This window comes from Hippichthys cyanospilos, chromosome 18 (genome assembly GCF_059441005.1).
Source record: "Hippichthys cyanospilos isolate Australia breed blue-spotted pipefish chromosome 18, RoL_Hcya_1.0, whole genome shotgun sequence".
NCBI lineage: Eukaryota > Metazoa > Chordata > Actinopteri > Syngnathiformes > Syngnathidae > Hippichthys > Hippichthys cyanospilos.
The window spans coordinates 258,144-278,572 of record NC_142386.1 but is presented as its reverse complement, the minus strand read 5'-3'; the positions used below and the strand labels follow the sequence as shown (position 1 = coordinate 278,572).

The 20,429-nt window shown below is 50.9% G+C and overlaps 2 protein-coding genes across 8 annotated transcripts; one reads left to right on the top strand and one right to left on the bottom strand.

Moving 5' to 3' along the window:
• Positions 1-1,986: 1,986 nt before the first annotated feature.
• On the top strand, positions 1,987-9,227 carry rps6kb1a (ribosomal protein S6 kinase B1a). Of its 4 annotated transcripts, XM_088440621.1 has the most exons (15): positions 1,987-2,212; positions 3,059-3,096; positions 3,162-3,282; positions 3,817-3,885; positions 4,410-4,557; positions 4,638-4,695; positions 5,230-5,330; positions 5,420-5,510; positions 5,615-5,705; positions 5,784-5,891; positions 5,962-6,024; positions 6,720-6,797; positions 6,858-6,965; positions 7,373-7,485; positions 8,259-9,227. In XM_088440621.1, exons 1-15 carry the CDS (start codon positions 2,141-2,143, stop codon positions 8,575-8,577), a joined length of 1,578 nt encoding a protein of 525 aa, XP_088296747.1. In that variant the 5' UTR covers positions 1,987-2,140; the 3' UTR covers positions 8,578-9,227. The 4 variants fall into 4 exon arrangements, with proteins under 4 accessions (XP_088296747.1, XP_088296749.1, XP_088296746.1 ...); XM_088440623.1 differs by having other exon boundaries at positions 5,615-5,891; positions 8,989-9,227; XM_088440620.1 differs by having other exon boundaries at positions 5,615-5,891.
• Positions 9,228-10,007: 780 nt separating this feature from the next.
• Positions 10,008-14,921, bottom strand: rnft1 (ring finger protein, transmembrane 1). 4 transcript variants are annotated; one of them, XM_088440633.1, is made up of 10 exons: positions 14,768-14,921; positions 14,389-14,436; positions 13,741-14,186; positions 13,354-13,430; positions 12,797-12,897; positions 12,567-12,720; positions 11,925-12,083; positions 11,790-11,855; positions 11,559-11,660; positions 10,008-10,690 (listed from the first exon to the last, which is right to left on the bottom strand). In XM_088440633.1, the coding sequence occupies exons 1-10, from the start codon at positions 14,791-14,793 to the stop codon at positions 10,556-10,558; spliced, it is 1,314 nt and encodes a 437-aa protein (XP_088296759.1). In that variant the 5' UTR covers positions 14,794-14,921; the 3' UTR covers positions 10,008-10,555. The 4 variants fall into 4 exon arrangements, with proteins under 4 accessions (XP_088296759.1, XP_088296760.1, XP_088296761.1 ...); XM_088440634.1 differs by having other exon boundaries at positions 13,741-14,183; XM_088440635.1 differs by lacking the exon at positions 14,389-14,436.
• Positions 14,922-20,429: the final 5,508 nt, after the last annotated feature.

The following is a 20,429-nucleotide window of genomic DNA, read 5'->3' as shown; positions in this document are numbered from 1 at the left end:
GGACGATTTGCCGATACTTGATGAGGAACGTTTGAACTTCCCGCCTCCGCGTCGGGTTACGTGAGTCACAAACGTTCCGCGTGGACGATATCGTTGGATCAACAGGAAAGGTGCGGCCACCACGCTCGCGTTACTTGTTGCCTTTGTCGTTCCGGGACTTTAGCCGGGGAACCTGCGTCACTCAGGTGCGTCCCGATCACGCGGGACATGAAAACCAGCGAGACCGCATGGGGAACAATGAGGCGGCGGAGTGGGCGGGAAACTCATCCGACCGACGGTGTACCTCGCGCGCACACACACCTTGGGTTTGACCTATTTTCCGCGGACTCGCTCGAAGCTCAGGCGGCAGCGAGCGCGCGATTTGAGAGTCTGTGCGTCATCATACGATGCCGTTACGCAAATATGCTTCAGCCGCCCGTGCGCATTGCAGCCTCGCCGATTGGAGGAATGTTTGCTCCTGCTCATTCGCTAACATGACCTTTTCTCTCGCTTCGGCGCCTAAATGGCAGAGGTGGGCGATTTACATTTTTTCGCCGGGCCGACATCCGTCGGAGCCCCGCCCGCTTTCCATCATCGTCGGTTTGTGGTGAAATTTGAATCGACAGTCCGTCAGTGTATTTTTGCCCAACCCTCCGCCACCACTAGAGGGTGACATTTGACTTTTTTTTTTCTGGCCCGTCATTTGCCTAAACGGGCCGCATTTCAGGGAGGCTACGCTGGCACAGTACCAGTCAAAAGTTTGAAAATACCCTCTAATTCCGTCTCCTTACATGATCTCAAAATTTCCCAAACGTAGAATAAATGTTCAATAGTCACCATTTTAACGATGCGATTATTTGGTAAACGGAAAAAAATGCTAATCCAAACATATTTATGCTATGGATGATTTGAAACAGTGCAAAGAGAAGGCGGACACTGATGAATAAACGGCAAACGTCAAGCGACCCGAAACCGTCCCTCGGTTCTTCACAAAATACTAAGAAAAGAAAATAATAGAATGCATATATGATTCTGAAAAAAAAACACTCCAGGGCCAGCAGATCCTGATTGTAGGTCAAGCATATACAACGGCTCATTACATAGAAAAAAAAGAGGCTCCGCTGCGACACGCGCTGAGGGCTAAAACAGCAACAAGGCCCAAACTAAAGCACGGCTGGAGATTTGAACTCGCGTGTTTTGGTTTGAGCGACTGCCGAGATGTCTTGCTGACTCACGGGCGCAAATGATTGTAGTTATTGGATCCGCGTCAGGGCAGTTATATAGAGCGGCTCCAGGATCGTGCTTCTTAATGAGAAGCAAAAGGAGAGGCCGCCTGAGCGGGAATGAAAAACGTCATTGCTTGTGGGGGGGACATTTGCCTTGTCTGGTCGACTTGAGAAAAACACACGCACTGTGTACATTTACCTGGAGTGCGTGCCCTCATTTATTGCATGAAATCTGCAAAGTAAAAATCAGTATTTGATTTTGCCCGGTCCCACTTAGAAAGAGGTCAATTATCAAGAAAAACAACAAGGTAAACGTCCTACATGAAAATCTGCAAACGGACTTTGAATTCGTTTCTCTTTGTTTTGTTTTTGTTCCCTTTTAAAATGTGATTTGTTTTTGTTAACAAATGCCTAAAATTGCTGTTTTTGACAGGTCCGAATCAAAAGGCAGGACAAGCGAGAAAAACAGCGGTAAACCTGCAATCGAAACAAGTTCAGCTAAGCCTAAAGGTAGCGAGCGAACATCGTTTGCTGCCACCTACCGGCCACGATCGGCTCGGCCGTGTGGAATATTCGCGTTCATGACAAATCGGCTTCGAGTAACCAGCAGTTGATCGGGCGCGGTTCGCGCGATCGTGCCCGCCCGGCGTCCGATCGGCGCGAGCGACTTTTACCGAGCGTCGTCGGCTTTTTCCGTCGTCCCCCGGAAACGAGCGAGGCGAGCCGAGCCGAGCCGAGCCGAGCGATGCCAGCCGTCGACGCTAGGGGCGTTCCCGGCTTCCCGCCCCGTCGAAGGCTTCTCGCGTGTTCGGTTAGCGCGACGAGCGGCGGCGCGGCTGCTCGCTCACGCCTTGTGTGTCGGAGCCGGCCGGCCGCGGCTCTTCGGGCTTCCCCGCGAGGCTGGGCGGCGGGCTCGCCTTTTCTTGCTAAACGCCATGGCGGGGGTCTTCGACATCGACTTGGACCAAGCGGACGACCGCGCGTCGGACGACGAGCTGGAAGACGGGGTATTTCCCATCCCAGTTAGCGCGGATGCTAATCGCGCCTTTACGCCGGAGTGTTTGGCCAAGTTGCTAATGGGATAACGCGTCCTCGCCCCGCGTTTCCCGCCACGCCGGCGTACGCCCTAAAACGTCATTTTATCGCATTTCCTCCATTTAAAGTGCCCCCTGCGATACTTTTGTTTGGACACACACGCGACGTCGACTGGGTTTTAGATCTTTTTTTTTTTTTTTTTTTTGTCAGACAGTGTCCGCCGGACGGATTATGTGTTTTTTGTGTGTGTGTTCCTGTCCTGCTAGACTCGTGAGATCCGATTTGTGGTTTCTAACTATGTAGTTAGGACATTTTGGAAAGTGGGGATATTCAGGCCGGTCCTCACTTTTTTTAGGGTGAAAACTTGCTTTTGGAGTATAGCTTTGAATTGGGTTAGACTAGGTGTCGGGCTTGGGCGATCATTTCTGATGGTTAGGAATGCATTAGGCCAGTGAATGTCCTCACAAGTACCGTTAAGCCGTGCAAGCCTTTGTTTGTGTGTGTGTGTGTGTGTGTGTGTGTGTGGGGGGGGGGGCATATATAAATGTAAAAAAAGTGAATCGTTCAATCTAATAACTTATAATAATAACTAATAACAGAGTATACATAACTGCATACCAGTAAACAGGCGAGCGCCGTTTAAGTCCAGTCAACTTAAACTTGTCGTATACATCGATACAATGACTATTTACACCCAAAAAACAAATGAGGCGCTTTGCCAGTTTCCGACCTACCGCTAACCCCGACGATGCTGCCTCGCCTCCTTAATGTCAAGTCGCGATCTTCATTTTCAGATTTTTTTTTCTTTTCGTTGCCAGATGGACGAATACATGGAGCAATGCAGCGGCTTTGAATTGTGAGTATCAACCCGCTCGGCCGTCAATCTAATTCCTTCCTCACTCTTTTGTTTGATCTTACCAGTGACGTCGAGGAGCGCGAGAAGTTTGAGATTTCCGAGAACAACGTGAACAAAGGAGCCGAACGGATCCGACCCGAGTGCTTTGAGCTGCTGAAGGTTCTGGGAAAGGGCGGCTACGGAAAGGTGAGCCGTCCCGTCCGTGTATTTTTGTTTTTGTTGTTTTCACGAAGGCCTTGGAAATTGCGCATCGCTTCGCAATACCGCTGCTCATTGGGCTGTTGGGATTCAAATATACGCCGGCAGCAGCATTGCGGGGAATATCCCATTCATCTCTCGGTATGATGCCGTACGTTTCCGCGCCCTGGCTAATTCACGGACTATCGGCCTGCGTTATAGGGGGAAAAACACTTTGCCACCGTTTTGTGGCATATATTTTTGAGGGAGGCTGGTCAATTACATTTTGTGAACACTTGTCACGTACTTATAGAGACGTTAAATGTATAACTGTCATTTTTGTAAAATCGTTGTTGTCTGTATTTCATTGTGTTGTGTTGTCAGCTGTCAATTTGCCACTAAGATCAGAATATCCTCATCCTTCCCAGAAAACATTCTGCGGAAAACCGACAAAAAGCCCAAAAGAATTGAAACCCTTTTGGAATTGAAGCTCGATTACCCGGAGCCCTGTGAGTTTTGGTATCTTCCGTTTTGTGTTTTTAGGTTTTTCAAGTTCGGAAGGTATCGGGTTCCACCTCCGGGAAGATTTTTGCCATGAAAGTTTTGAAAAAGGTTAGTATGAAAGCCATCCTTGAGTAATTGGAGTTTTTTTAAGGAAAAAAAAAAAGTCTATTTCGAAACGTTATTTTTGCTTATCGTGCCGTCAGAATGTGATTTCGGCTCTATTTTGTTGCCTATTTTGCCTTCGATGTGGGCGTCCTCCGACGGAAGCGTCCGGTGAGCCCGCCTTTCTCCGCAGAGAATGAACCCCCTTGAATACTGAAGTGTTGAATAGCCACTGTACGCAACACCGCGCCCTTTTTCCGTACGGCATTCACTCGTGACGCCGCACCCCAGGAGCGGAGCGCGCAAAGTCGCGAAAGCCCGCAGCGGCTTTCACGCCGCGCTCCTTTCGACTCGCTCCTTTCCTCGCGGTTTTGGATAACGATGTGTTTGTGGGCTCAACGAGGCTTCCCTCCCGCTCTCCGGGCGGGCGTCCGATTCCGTCGCTGACGCGGCGGAGACCTCCGGCGGGGCGGGGGGCACGGCCGGCATACCGATGACGGCGCCCGTGCGGTTTTCCGTCCTTTTGTCAGGCCGCGATCGTCCGCAACGCAAAGGACACGGCGCACACCAAAGCCGAGAGGAACATCCTGGAAGAAGTCAAGCATCCTTTCATAGTGGATCTTATATACGCTTTCCAGACGGGAGGAAAGTTGTACCTGATTCTGGAATATCTCAGCGGTGAGCGCGGGCGCGGCCCCGTTTCCCTCGCATGAGCCGGGATCACCTTCTTTTTCTTCTTTTGACTGTGCCCACCGCAGGCGGGGAGCTCTTCATGCAACTGGAGAGAGAGGGCATCTTTATGGAAGACACGGCATGGTAACTTCAATCTTTCGGCACACTTTTATTAGGTTTGCGAGATTTTTGGGGGGGAGGGAGCGGGGGGCCTGGGCAGCATGCTCTGACTGATAGGGATTTCCTTTTTGATCCCGTTTTTGGGCAGAATCAGCCCGTTAATTTCAACATTAATAATGAAGGATGTCCTCCCACGGGTAGGGTTTATCTGCAGAGTTTCATTATGCGTGCGTGGGCTGACCTGCTACCAATTCTACGCCAATAGCGAGGGTCAACAGCAAAACGTATCGTTTTTCTTTTCGCGCGACGCATTGCGCGGCACCGGTCATTCGGTCATAATTCATTCTTGTCATTTGTGTTTGTCTTGCTCCTGCGGGAGTTGACGGCTCCTCAAATGATGACTGAGAAGCAAAAATGTTTCTTTGAAACTTCTGAATGTCATTGTTTCCAAATCAGCTTTCGGATTGCGGACAGCGTGGACGAAAGAGCAGAACTTCATTGGGGCTTGGGCTGTGATTTCACTTGACTTTACGTAAAAGGACACTCCCTCTTCTCTAGTTTTTACTTGGCTGAAATTTCAATGGCGCTGGGCCACTTGCACCAGAAAGGCATCATCTACAGAGACCTGAAGCCTGAAAACATCATGCTCAACAACAACGGTACAAAGATCTTGCGCCGCCTTCTCCATTTCTGCCTTGCAATTGCTAAGGCAAGCGCGCTTTGCGCTTTTGCGCTTTTGCGCTGGCAGGGCACGTGAAGTTGACCGACTTCGGTTTGTGCAAAGAGTCCATCCATGACGGCGCGGTCACCCACACCTTCTGCGGTACCATCGAGTACATGTGCGTAGGTCTGGAACGGGCCGCGCCATTTGAGAGCGCCGGCCCTCTTGCGGCTCGGCGGCCGACCGGACCCGCGCGGCTCCTTAACCTGGCGACTTCCTCAGGGCTCCGGAGATCCTGATGAGGAGCGGCCATAACAGAGCGGTGGACTGGTGGAGCCTCGGGGCCCTCATGTACGACATGCTGACGGGGGCGGTAAGGGCGCGCCGTCGCCGGCCGGAAAGCGGGCCCGTCCCATCCCCTCCCTCGCCCGGCTCTTTTGTTCGCCCGCAGCCCCCCTTCACCGGGGACAACCGAAAGAAGACCGTCGACAAGATTTTGAAATGCAAACTCGGCCTTCCGCCTTACCTCACTCAAGAAGCCAGAGACCTCCTCAAAAAGGTGGGCCCCGTTGCCCCCCCCCCCCTCCGCAAGGTCTATTTTGCCGCGCTTTTTTGCTCCCCTTTCGCAGCTTTTAAAACGAAGCGCCTCGTTGCGACTGGGGGCGGGGCCGGATGACGCCGCCGAGGTGCAGGTAACTTTTTTTTTTTTCATCTCAACAAATCTGAAATTGGGTCCAATAAGTGCGACCAAGAATCACTTTTTTTCTCCTCGGTATTTTTAAGGTCCGCTTCCCGTGTATCTTTGAATGATCCGCGTTCCAATAAACAAGATGGGATTTATTCGACGTTTTCTTCCCTCGGAACGCACGCAAGCCTTGGCCGTTGAGCTATTGTTAGAGCGGGCGCGCGGCCCGCTCGGCTTTTCCCTCGGCTGACTTGTACTTGCTGTCACTTTTTTTTTTTTAAAGGGCGCTTTACACAACGGAGCACAAGGGCATCTGTGTTTGCTGTGCGTGTGCGGTTCCGCTCCCTCCCGCCTCCTCCGCGCGTAATTGCTCACCCCTCTCCTGTTAATTGGAGGCAATCGGCATCAAAGGCAGCTCGTTTACTCGACTCTAAAAGCGGCCGTTTTTATGCTCTTCGAAGAATTCTATTCGTAAAAGGAGCGGGCGGTCCCACGGCGACGGGACTGACGTCTTGCGGAACTGTGCCCAGAGTATAAAGCAATGTTTAGAATGAAGTACGAGTAGATTTATGACGCTTTTTAAATATGATCTGAATGAATAAATCGCTCGCGCTCGGAAGCGTTCCCAGTCCGGTATCATGGTGAAGTAATAGGAGTCCCACCCGGCGCGAACAAAGAGCGTGTCTTTGCCATTTCCCCCAGGCCCATCCTTTCTTCCGCCACATCAACTGGGAGGAACTCCTCGCGCGGCGAGTGGAACCTCCGTTCAAACCTTTCCTGGTGAGTCGGTCCGAGCCGAAGCCCAAACATTCAGCTTGGCTGAGCCGCCGCTTTTGGCAGCGATCGGCCGATGACGTTAGCCAGTTTGACTCCAAGTTCACCAGCCAGCCTCCGGTGGACAGCCCGGACGACTCGGCGCTCAGCGAGAGCGCCAATCAAGTCTTCCTGGTGCGTCTTTGTTGTCCCCTTCCCGCCCGGTCGTCGCCGTTGGTCGGTACGCGCGAATGACGCCCTCCCCTCAAAAGGGTCCGTGTTACCGGGCCTCCCGACAGGATCTCGTTAGATTTATGGCGATAACCGTGTGCTGTGCGACCGTTTCACGATAATAGTTCTTTTTAAAATGACGTCGCAGTTAACACGCGGCTCGAACGTTTCAATTTCAGGCGAGCGGCTGCTAAACGAATGAACGTTGAGGAAACGTTGTCGTTTTTTCATTTGCCTTTCACCAAGTTAGTTTGGACCAGAATCCGTGTGATTGGTCCCATCTGGTTCAGGATTCCTCCGCCCGCAAGCTCTCCTCGCATCAGCGGGTTGAGCTCACGCCTTGATTTTTTTCTTTTGGTTTTGCCCGCTAGGGTTTCACGTACGTGGCTCCGTCGGTGCTGGAAAACGTAAAGGAGAAGTTCTCCTTCGAGCCGAAGCCCCGCTCGCCGCGCAAGTTCCCCGGGAGCCCCAGGACACCTGTCAGGTGACTCTCACCCCCCCCAACTTGTTCTCATTCTTCCTCCTCTTCTACTTCCCGTTGCCCTCCGTCTGCTTCTAATTCTTCTACTTTGACTTTTTTGACTTCTCCCCCTTCTTTTTTTCCTCTTGTTTTTCCTCCTTCCTTGTCTTATTCCCCTTCTTACTCTACTGCTTCCTACTTCCCTTTTCCTACTTCCTCTTCCTTCTTTGGCGCCCTTTCTTTCTTTCCTTTCCTTTCTCCTACTTCTTCCTCTTTTCCTGCTTCCTCTTCATTCTTCTATTTCCTCGACATTCACCTCTTTTGCATCTCCTACTTCCTCACTCGGCTTACGCTTCCTTCCACTTTTCCTTCCTCTTCTTCCCCTTCCACACCATCCTCTTCTTCAACTTGTCTTTCCCCTTTTCTTTCTCCAACTTCCTTTTCTACTTGTGCTTTCTCTTCCCTTTCTTTCTTCCCCTAAGTTTTCTTTCTTCTTATGGCTCTTCCTTTATTTCCTCTCCTGGCTTTTCTCACTCTCCTCTTCCTCCTCCCCCTTCCCTTATTGCATATACATACTGTTTCGTATCGATGATGTCATGTAACGTAATACAGTCGGTGATAATAACGTCATGCGATTGGCAATCGCTACACCCTCAAGCATACAAAGCAAAAGGTTTGCATCTTGCGTGGAAATTCATAGCGGATTTCGAGAAGGAATCCCGGTTTTGTTTGGATAAGCGGCTGATAAGAGGATAGCGGGAGGGTTCCTTGCAATAACTGCGATTGTACGGCGTCAGCGGCGTAGCGCGCAGCCCGCTGAAGATGGCGCGGGGCGAGCGCTGGCCCTGCGCGGAACAATCCGGCGAGCGGAGCGCCACGGAGCAAATGGACACGAGCGGAGGCGCGTGGGAAGCCTCGGCGCCGCTTCCCATCGGGCGCCCGTCCGGCGCGGGCGCGCCGCTCTACAAAACGCAGGCCTACCCGATGAACAGCAAACGTCCGGAGCACCTCCGCATGAATCTCCGACGCTCGGCGGAACGCTCGCCCGACGCCGTCGACGTCCCCCCTTTAAGTCGGCCATCTCTTTGCTTTGATGGTCGGGGGCAGGCTTTTTGACCGGCTCCTTTGCTAATCGCGCACTTCACTTTTGGCTTTGTTTGTGTTGAATGTAAAAACGCTTTCTCAAGTATGAGGTGCTGTATTAGCCAAACGCAATATTTACCTCCAAGAAAACCTGCGCGAGTGGTAAATGTTATTTTGGGCGCGTTAAGCCCTTCCATTTCTAGATCGACCGTTACCAAGAAGACGAATACTCGGCTGAACCCTTACGTTTCCGCCGGACGAGCCTCAGGATTTTTTTTTAAATTGTGTCATGAATTTGACTGTTTTTGACTGAAACTTGAACTCTTTGTCACGCTTGAAGGTGAACGCGGTGTGGATGGAGTCGTGCGTGTATGTTTTTTGTCCGATTCCTTCGGGTGCGATTGATGTGAAAACGACTATTTTTATGATTATTTTTTTATAAAGGTTCTGGATCACTGGCGTCTGCTGAGATGCGATACGTGTTTGGTCCAAATAAAATGCAAGTCCACTTTTGAGGTGTTAGGCAAAACCCTCTAAGAAATCTATGTTGAATCACTGTTGGGCAGTGACAAATTAATGACTGTCACATCTGCTTTTGAAGATGTTTTTTTTTTTTCTTAATTCTCTTAATGTACCGTATGCAAGCTTGTAAACAATGTCAAAATAAATGTCATTCAGACAGATTTGTCGACGGCACTTAATTCCTTAAGTAATTGATTAGTGCTTAGCTGTGTAAAGTAATAGATTGCTATACCTCAAGTAAAGAATTCCTTTAAAAGTACACGTTCAAACCAACCTAGGTGTCGGGTTTCAAGAAGAGCCTCATTATTTACCTTAAGTAGGCCCTCTCCACATTTTCCGTCAACCAATTTTTACGTCATAAACCGCGACGCGCGCTCTTTGAGCTCGGCGTGTCGCAAACAAATCGTCCAAGTGCAAAAGACGGTCGAGGAACACTACGGGGATGATGTCCGAAAACACAAGTCGCGGAAACGGGTAAGAAAACATGTTTGTCATGGCCACAAATTTAGCAGGTGTCTTAAAAAAGTCAGTACGGAGTGACGCTTGTCCAATTTTGGCTGCCTCGTATTAGGGCTGTCGAATGAGAATTCATTTGACACGCATTTTTTGCTTTATTAATCGATATTAAACCGACTAAACGTTTCCATCATAGATGACTAAGTAAGCACCCTAAGTAAGGGATTTTTTTGTCACGACTCAATAACCTCAAGCAGGGGTAGGGAACCCCGGTTCGTCGGGATCCGTAGCCTGCCCATGCCCATTTTCACCCGCTTCAAATAATCGTCTCATCGGCAAGCCCTGTCGAAGCCCGAGAACCATCCCCATCGTTTCAAGCGGGTGTGTTGAAAAAACAGGCGGGAAATGGCTCTCGAGGAACCGGGGTCACTTAAGTATGGAGTAACTTAATTCTTTTTAAACTTAGTTCATGAAACACGGCACACTTTGTTCAAATGCAACATTTTATTTGGATAGTTCATGGAGTGAAATGGACAAGGAGAGTGGACTCATTCAATTAGGTCAAATATATTTCTCCAATTCTTTGGTGTTTTACATTGCCTCTGTAAAAATACTTCACGTAAAATCCGGCAACGTGAGCCGCATCCACTTTTGGATTCGAAAAGTGGTGAGCGGCGGCACGGCCTGATACAGGCTGCTGTTGTGTGCGCGCAATTTGCCGGCGCTCCCAAATGGAGTCGAACCCTTCAAGACCAAAGACGCGTTGGCTCCAGGTCAGGGGCCGGACAGAGACTGCGCGCGATTCTCGCCAAAGCTGAAATCCAGCAAATCGTGGAAAAAAATACTTTCTTGTATTTACAGTAGAAGAATAATTGCACGCCGCGAAAAAGTAAAATAGTCAAGTACGACGGCAACGTTGAGAGAATCGGGGAAAATCCGGGTAAACGCTTTGGGATATCAACGTGAGAAAACCGTCGTTTGAATTCGGCGACGGCGAGCGAGCGACCCGCGCGGTACAAACTTGAGCGGCCGCTCAGTAAATGTGCAGGTGTGGCGAGGTGGCTCCGTCCCGCCACTTGTACACCTTTTCCGTGATGACGGTGCGGCAGAGGGGGCAGCTCTTCTCCCGGTTGAACCACAGAGCGATGCACTCGTCACAAAATATGTGCTGCGCGGGGAGGGAACACGATGGTAAAAATATCATTTGAGTTGAAAATACTTCGGTTAAAGCTGCGTAGAACGCAAATTAGATGTTAGCGAGCAGGGCCGAAGTGCTCCGTATAGGCCGGCGCCATAGACCTCGATCAAGTCTGACGCAGTTGCCGTTCCCGCCGATCACTTTTGAACACGCCGAGCTGACTCAAAATGTGCTTTTGCGGCCATCAAATTCCTCTCGGACCAAAACTCGCGGGCAGAGGTTCGACGTCGCTCGAATCCGGAATCAAACGAATAGACAAGCATCTCCTTATGACTGACGACGTCGACGACGAAGCTGTGGCGGAATGGCTTTCCAAGATTGAAACGATCAACAATCCGCTTCCAAGAGTGAAACGATCAACAATCACTCCTGTGTAATACGGCTCAATGATTGTTTTACAACTGACAAAACAAACGACTGTAAACTCTAAATGAGATCATTTTTAATAGACTTTAGTGCAATTTTTTTTTATCCGTACGTTCCATAAACCATGGATCGATGAAACGATCAAATTCAATCCAACTCAATTTGAAAACATATTTGACCGCCCGATTGTTAAACGCAGTTTGAATCGAGGTCAAACTAAATGTTGACCGTCACGTATAAAAGTCGGCCTTTCGCGACGAAGTGAAAATGTGTTATTTGGTCTTCTGCATTTGTAATTTTTCACAATCCCCCCCGGATAAATACATGTTATCTTTATCTGAATACTCTATTTTGGGCAGGATATTGAAATAGCCAAAATACCGACTAGCCTTAGCCCGAGTGCCGACGTACGGTCGGGGGGGAGGAGGTAAAAATTCCCCAGATATCCAAAAGCTGAAAAGGAATCTTTTACCTGGCAGATGAGAGCTCGGGGCTCTCTGTACTCCCCTTGACAGATAGGACAGAGGTCTCCCGCCTCGGCGCACTGACTCCTCGTGGCCGCTGTCCCCGTGCGCTAAAATGCCCCCCCCCCGCCCCAAAGATCAATCGGTAAATAAAGAAACGGTCGCCGGCCGAGCAGAGACCCCCAAAGATATTTGGCTCGAGCGGAGCGAGAATTGACCGAGGTGCCGGTTCGCCTCACCTCGCTCCTAAGAAGCGCCCTGCCGCTTTTCAGTAAAGACGTCCACCGGCCGTACAGTCCCAAAAGCTGCCGGCCAAATAAAGAGGAATTGTCGCGGCGTCTCGTCGTCCGCTTTGGATGGGAGAAAATTCCTACCTTCAGGATGAGGTAGAGCAGAGCCAGCAAAACGCCCACGGTGAGCGCCGGGGCGCCGTCGGCTTCCCGGTGGGCGACCAGGTAGCGGAACCAAAGCGGGGCGGGGGCCGCCGCCTGGTAGACCTGAGCCAGCTCTTCGCTCAGCAGCAGCCAGCGTCCCTGCGCGCAACGCAAGTTGGCTCGCACTTTTCTTTGTCGGCGCGCCGAGAGCCTCGCGTAACGCCGCGACTCTTCCGCATGGAACGGGCGAGCGAAAGCGCTTCCGCCGGAGGCCGAACAAGACCGCCGGTAGACCGCTTCAGGGGACGGCGCTGTAAAGTGACCGTCTTTGGAGAAAAAGAAAGCGGCGTGAGCAGGCAACGCTCTATTTGTGCGCTTTTCTAGCCCTCCAAAAGGAAACGATCATAATGAAACGTAAATTTCCCCACCCCCGTCTTTTGCCCTCAATTACAACATCTGCACATCGCCGATAAAAAGCAATCGAAAAATAACTCGCGGCAAGCACAATCTCATTCAAACCATCTGAATTTTTTTGGGAAAAGTCAAGGGGAAGGCCGGTACGGTGAAAAATCCCTCGTCGGGGGGGGGGGGGGGGGGGGCTACGGCCGGCTCGACATTGGCAAAGCGGCGGGCGGCTCCCACCTGCGCTCGGCGGTTGAGCAACGGCGCCGGCAGCAGCAGCAAAAGGCACTTGATCCCCATAAAGAGGAACTTGATGATGAAATTGGTGATGCCGACCGCCCACAGGACCTCCCAGAATCCCAGGGGCTCCATCGTCGGACCGAGGAACACCAGGCTGGCGGCGGGAAAAAACGGCCGGGTGAAAACCCCGAGGTAAACTCTCGTTTGGTGTGGCGCCGCCGCGACCTTACCAGTTGTAAAGCGACTGCGGGAGAAACGTGTAGTAAAGCAGGAGGGTGGAGGAGGCCAGCAGCGACAGCAGCCACACGCAATGCAACTTTGCGCCGCCGACCTGAGGGGGGCGCCCGCGAACAATGCCGCCGGTCATTTACCATTTGCCCGCCGCGGACGTGTGGACCGGTTGGGCCGGCGCCCCAAAGTCCGGCTCACGCCGTCTGAACTAGCGCCGCTTGGCTTTTCCCGGGCGACCTCCGGGAAGAGTCTTTGTTTTTTCGTGCCGACGGAATTGCAATGGAATAGTCGCCCACTTCTGGGAGACGATTGGACGAAGCTTTACCAATCAAAACTACGCACGCCCTCTGTGACTTGTTAGGATCTTACAAGATGGCCTTCGTGCTCCTCAAACAAACGTTGTCATTTTAAGGGGTGCGTGTGGTAAAATCCAAAATCATTTCACAAAATATATCACGTGATTATTTTAGATTTTTTTCTTCCCCCCACATTAGTGCGCCTCACATCGCACGTGCACGGAAATGCGGTTTGACTTTTTTCCCTCTCCGGCTCTTACCTGAAGAAAAACTTGCGCTTGGATGCTTTTATTCACATAGAGAAAAGTTGTGAAGAGGCCAACGCCAACTGCGAGCCCTGGGGAAAAATAAGACATCGCTAGGTAACAGACGTGCCACTTGAAAAAGAAAATATACAAAATATGGTAGTTATCAAATGGGGGTAGGCGTCTTCCTAAACTACCTAAAGGCACTTTAGGGGGTACGTGAGATTTTAAAAGGGTTTCTGCAGGCCTCAACAAATTTAGTTTAACATTGTGAACAATACATTTTCATTTTCGGAGCAAATTCATTGGAACATGAAGCAACCTTGACCGTATTTGAAACGTTCTTCCCCTTTTGCGACTCCAATCGAACTCAATTAAAAGCCAAAGTGTGTTTCCACTCACCTAGCGCATGCTGGATCACGAGTTTAGCGCTCAGTAAGACAAGAAAGGGAAGACTCTTTTGTAGCCAGCGGAACAGGCAGCGCAGCTCCGAAAGCGAAGCGCTGGGCTCTCCGGAGTCCGGGTCACCGGAGTCCGTCGGGTCGGCGTCGGAAGTGGAACGCGGCCGCCCTCGAGCGTGCCCGCGGGAATGGGAGTGGCCGCGAGGGTTGTTGACTCTGGACCTCCTGGCCGAGGCCGCGCCGCTTCCGGGATCGCCGGCGCCGCCTCCGCCGCCGCTCATGGATACGCGCACGTCGTCTGTGTCGGGGTGGGCGGCGCCGCGGAGCGCCGTTCGGGCGGGAAGGTCTGCTTGCAGTGCCAGGGACAAACCGTTTCTTGCATGAGGGCCCTCCTGGTTGGAAATAGGCTGCATGACAGCAGGAGACTCCCTCACTTTCACAGCTCTTCTGGACACAAAAAGATTTTCTTTTGTTTTCCGGATTTCAACAACATATTAAGGACAGGAAAAATAACAGCGTGTTTATATTTTTTTTAATATGAGAGAGAGACCCCCAAAATAGACTCATTTCAACAAGACACAATGAGGGTGTGTTAAGCATCTCAATTTTAATCAGACTAGTTTTCTGCCAGTTAGTGTTATTGCGTTACCTGCAGAGCTTAACTGAATCGTGGGATGACAACAGCACGGTATGTAGTCTGTAAACAACCAAGAAAGTAAACTGAACCCTTATCTTTTCATAATGATATTGTTATTAATATGTTTTGAAATTGAATATTGTACGTTTAAAAGCAGCCATGTTGTCACACATAAGATAGCTCGTTTAAACTGAGCTCTTCTTTGTATTTCGTAATGCCGTCCCCTCTTCAAACAGAAAGAGCGAAGACAACATAAATACTATCTTCAACTTTATTTTGATGAAAAACAAACAAAAAAAAAACAACTCATGAGTACTCGACTGACGACAGAGAAATGTTAGCATTAGCGCGCAGACGTATTGTCAGGCCAGCAACGAGAGCGTTTATTCACCTGTCATTCTGCAGCCGGAGTTTCATGGTACCCCTTTAGTCGCCATTTAATTAAAACGTCCAAAACGACGGAGGAAACAAAAGCAAAAAGAACACCACAGCGAATGTTGACTTTCCAGCTCAGCCGTAAACCCACAACATGACGTCACCGGAAGCTGCTTCCGGGAGTGTTCTGTTGTCAAATGCCGTCTCACTGCCCCCTAGCGTCCGAGATGTGCATGCACAATAATTTCAAGCGTGCCGGTGGTCAAACGGACAATGGTAAATGCAGCACCTCCTGCCGACCGTAATGAAGAACGGTCTCAATTTTACACATTGTCCTTTTAAGGATTAAAAAAAAAAAAAAAAAATATATATATATATATATATATATATATATATATATATATATATATATAGTGTGTGTACACATAATTAATCTAAGTAACTTTTCGTCCTAGGTTTTTCAGACCATCCTATAGCCTAACATTGGAAAATGTTTGAAAAAATATACAAAGAACTTCCAGGTAAAATGACTTTTTGGGGAATTGATAACCAAATAATGCAATGATTACTTTTGAAAACGCTTCGTTTTACTCGCTGTACTCGCAGAATATTGCAAACTGAGGAATAATTTTGAGTATGACGACTGCCCAGTTCAGGGCAGATGCCACAATGGTTTTTGCTGTTTTATAACTAGGGTACCGGAGCTTTAGGTAAATGTAAACGTTACGTTTCGTTGAAAAGTTGCTTTATTCTGGGATTGATCAAGTTGCCTGGGAAAGTGCCTGGGATCGAATGTCTGGACAATTACAAAAAAAAGAAAAATACTCATTTGGGACGGAAGGAGTTAATAAACAGAAAATAATAACTCTACTGCTGAGAATGGCTATCCCTTGGTAGCGCGTGACCGCCCGGTGTCAAAGGCGTACCCACGGGGAGCCGATCTATGATTTTGGATCATAGCCTCCAATCGCTAGGACACCCAGGACCAATTGCTAGGTTACGGCCAAAATAATCATCTCCATTATTTTGGGCAATGTTATTATCGCCGAGGATCAGCTCAATTCAATCCTGGCAGACACTATTGGGATGGCCGTTAAAATTCGATCGATTGTGCAGCCCTACTCAAAGTATGAACTGCTAAAAATAGGTGGACCGTCTCTTGAAATAGCGCCGTTACCCGTCGCAAACATGTCTCGTAAAAGCACCCACTCACAAAATCTTCATTTTGCAATGTAGCTCATTTTCAAAACTTTTTTTTTTTAACAGATGAATGAGTTGACTCCATTTCATTCATGACCCAGCTTCAGTCACATGCTAACCAAAGGGTTTTTCTTGCTGCCAAGACGCACGCATTGGCTGACATTTATTTGTGTGTGTTTTTTCAGGCGCATGCTACTATGTAACCGTCAAGGTGATTAAAAAGGGGCTCGTGTACTCAATCGTAAAGGTTTGAGATGGCTGACGCGCGTCAGGGCTGAGGGAACCACGGATGGATTCTCTCTTTTCAATTGATGGCTTTGATCTGGCCTCTAATGATTGGGGGCCGCGGAAACGCCAGCATCCGCGACCGGGCTCGGCACCCCGCGCCGCGCTCTTGCTGGTATCGGCGCCGGGGCTCGAGCCCATAGCTTCACCTTGAGCGGCGAGCTCAGCATACGGCCGGCGCGTACCCGTTCATCAGCTTTTCGGTAATACTGATGTTTTTGTTTTTTTGACGCGCGCCCCCTTCTCAACGCCGCTCTTTGTTTTGCGTTTAGTCCCTCGGGGCGGGGCGCGGCGGCGCGCCGACGCTTGATGCCGCTGCTCTCAGTCTGCGGAGAATGCAAATGAGGCCGCGCGCCGTCTGATATCCACTTCCTGTTAATCCTGTGCGCGTGCGCGCGTGAGAGCCGGCGTCTCTCGCTCACGGTCCCATCCTCCCCAAGGTCTGGATGGGTACGCGCCATCCTCGCTCTACCTATGCTTTAAATCATGATAACAAGGCGCATTTAACATCCGGCTGTCAAGGCCGGGCGGCAAGAAGGAGGCTTTATTGCGCCATTGGCATGCAGATGACGCATGCGCCTAATATGAACGGAGAGGAGCCTTTGGCCGCATCGCCCTGCTCGATAATGCATATTTTTGACCCCTTCCACTCGCCCGAGGACCCGAACGTCCGCCTAACCTCCGCGACCCGACTGCGCGAGCCCTCCGTGGACGGCCGGCGCCTTTCCCGGCCGTCCCGAGGTACGCCCCCTACCTAGTCGCGGACCCGCCGTCGTTCGCTATACCTAGCGTGCGGGTTTTGCGCAAAGTGGAGCGCCCGGAGAAAACCTGCAGGGGCACGGGGAGAAGGCGCAAACTCCGAGCGGCGGACGTGCCGGGAATACGGAAAAAGCGGGGTGACGTTTTGGATCCCGACGTTTGGTGGGAAGCTCCCCTTGAATAATCGAAGAGGTTGTTCAAACGGCTCCTGACCTCCACCTCGGCTTGATTATCTTCAGCGCTAATTTGCAAAGCGGGATTCTCAACGACGCTGTGCGTCGGATCGCTTGAAGCTCCTCCGCATACAATTTGTTTTTCCCAGTCGTTAAGCAGATCATCTTGCGTCGGTTGCCAAAAGCTAATTACGGGAACCGCGGCGCCAGTTCAACACCGCGTAGAATCAAACAGCCGCGCAGGTAGGGTGCGGGGCTTTTGATGGCCGGGATCCCGCCGTTCCCCTCTTCAGTGTCCGCCTCCTCTCCGAGCGCTTGGCAACCGCGCGGCGGTCTCCGGAGCGCAGTTTGGTTTTGTTTTTTTAATACATACAAGAAGGTAGCAAAGATACGTTTAAATGATCAGGAAACAGAAAAGGCTCCAAAGACAAGAGCGACAAAAAACTGAAGGCCGGGATTGATTTTGTTCTTCTGTTTGGCATCGGCCTTGGCATTCTTCACAATCCGCCCCTTTCATGAACGATTCGTCGCTTAGCTCGTACGTACGGGGCTCGGTTTCTGCGGATCGACGTATTGTCCGTTTTCAAAAGGAGACCTGCGGGCGGCTGTCAGTTTTTCCCAGCGGCCCGGTACGATGCTCCAAATGTCCGGTCTGGATGGATTTTTTCGCCGTAGATGCTCAGTAAATTCAAGTGCGGGTAGACTACTTGTTGCGCCTGAGCTATCCACGTTTACCGTATTCTTCAGGCTATGTCAAATCAAAGTGGGCCTCGAAAATCAAGTGTGCCGGCTTTCCAGTTCTCCATCTCGAATGCAATTTTCTTTTTCATAGCACGACTGACCGTAATTCCCCCAAAATAGGGCGCACTCTTCACTTTAGGGTCAAGCTCTGCTATTTTCCATGTCGCCGACTGTGCCTAAGTGTAGCGAGATCAATCTCTGCAAATTTGTCATTTTTCATTGCGTGGCATTTGAGAAGGACGCCGCTCCGCAGTGGCTCTATGTCAGCCGTTGATTGAGGGACGGTGTGGATATCGCAGACGGTGAGGTTGTTATTCAAAGCTTATTTTCTCCTGGCGCATTCTCCTCAGGATCAGGATGACGTTCATCACGTTAGCAGGGCCATTTAAAGGATTTCAGCCCGCGCGGCGAGACTTTGTTGCGGTCGCGTAGGTCAGGGACGCTTCTTAATGATCTGCGGGTTTTTCAGCGGCTCGCCAGTCAGCGCGTCCTTCCGTTGACTTGCAAGGCGCAGAGTGCTATCCCGCTATATTTCCGTACCTATACATGTTTGTCTCCCTCATAATGCGCGCGCGCTACAGTGCGGCCGGCGCGCGCCGCGCGCCGCCCGGGCTTTTGGGCAGCCTTGCGTGTCTCTAATCGGGTAATTGATCACAGAGACGGGTCATTATTCCCGCGCCGAGCTCCTCGGCAAATGAAAAGCGCAGGAAAAAGCATCGCTCTCGTCCGACCCGGCCGGGGGTACGAGACCAGTCGAAAACGCTGCCCCGCCAGAAAAATCCAATCCGGCAAGCCAAAGAAAGAGCTTGAGATGCCCTCGCCGCCGCGTACTTTGACGCGGCGGAGGCCCGGTCCGATCCGGCTTTCCCATTTTCCCGTTTCGGCGAGTCAATCCAGATTTTAGGCTTTTTGCGCGGACGAACAAAATCGAGTCAAACGGCGCCGCCGGTTGATGGCGCGCGCCGACGGGACGCGAACGGAAGACACGGACGGCCGTATGCATCATACACGAGCGCGTTGCGCTGTCGGTGCGAGCCGTCGGCAGCCCCATACGCCGCCATGCCCCCCTCGCCGCCGCCAACGCTTCTTCGGCCACGTGCGTTCGCGGCGGCGAGGGGGGCATTTATTTGAACAAAGATGCCCGTAGAGCCACGGAGGCTCCCGGCGGGATAAATGTCTTTACGCCCAAAGGTGTAAACCTCTCCACCTTCGGGAAGAGGCGCGCCTCGGCTACTGTACGTCTGCGAGCAAAAGTCACTTGGATTGATTTGGGAGAAAGCTTCTCAAATTTGTTTCTCAGCCCTGAAACATTTCTCCGGAACGTCGTCAAGTCAAGAAAGCAATTGACGCGACGTTTCCCCGCGCTGGAAGATAACAGATAATGCTAGAAAAGACTCAGCGGGCGTGATAGTAATCTGCTACACACATTAGTTGGCTATGCGACGTCAAGCGGCTGTTAAACGAGATGCTATCATACTGCAATTGTTTTCAGATCAAGTGGAGCCAAAACAAAAGATGACGGTCACCGGATGCCGTGACCATTGCTTTTCCCGCGGGGAGGTTGAAGCTGGAGGAAGCTCCTCAATCCCCCAACGGGGACGGGACGGGACGGGATGGGATGGGACGGGATGGGATGGGATGGGATGGGATGGGATGGGATGGGATGGGATGGGACGGGACGGGACGGGACGGGGCAGGACGGGACGGGACGGGACGGGGCGGGGCGGTAAAGCCGATGCTGCGGGGCCGCCCGCCGACGTTGCTCAACGGGACCGCAAAGTTCCCCTTGTGCGTGGTACTCGCGGCGCCGTCGTTTACGCCGCGTATTTGAAGAGGGATCATTCAAAGGCGGGCGCACGGAGGAACATAAACACCTTTGTGTCGGCGGCTCATTTTGCAGCGAGCAAAGGAGTTTTCTTCCTGTGCGCGCCGCTTTGCTTGCGACTCCATGCGATTGCTGAACGTTATTTGCTTGGCTTGGGAATTTCTGAGCGTGCATTCAAGAGTTGGAGCCAACACTCTGGCTGCCTTTCACGCTCCGACAACTGGACGCGAGGCCGACGGTCAGCTCCAAGATTGACGCGTCATCGGTTAAGGGGCCCAGGAATCAGCGCCATCTTCTGATTCCCGGTTTGGCTCTGAATTTTGGAGTCGTTCTTGAAAGTCACGCGCATGGCGTGGAAAAGCTACGTCGAGTAGGTGGAAAGGGAAATAAGCGCTAGTAGCGCTAGTTTCTTGCCAAGCGGCCAATCAAAGTAGAAATGGAAGCGCGCACGATATTTCTTTCAGGTTATAATTGTTGAAAATGAATAGTTTGTCTGAGGCTTTGAAATCAGCACAAGTCGAGTGTCGCTGCAAGCAAACTCGCTGAGAGCTTTATAAATAAATTGCTGATTTTATTTAAAAAGGAAAATGACCACTGAGCCGCGGAGCTCCGTGTGTCGATGAAGTAAACGACGAGAACAGATCGCGCCGGCCGCAATGATCGTTTGTATTTATAGCCTATAAAACTAAATCCCA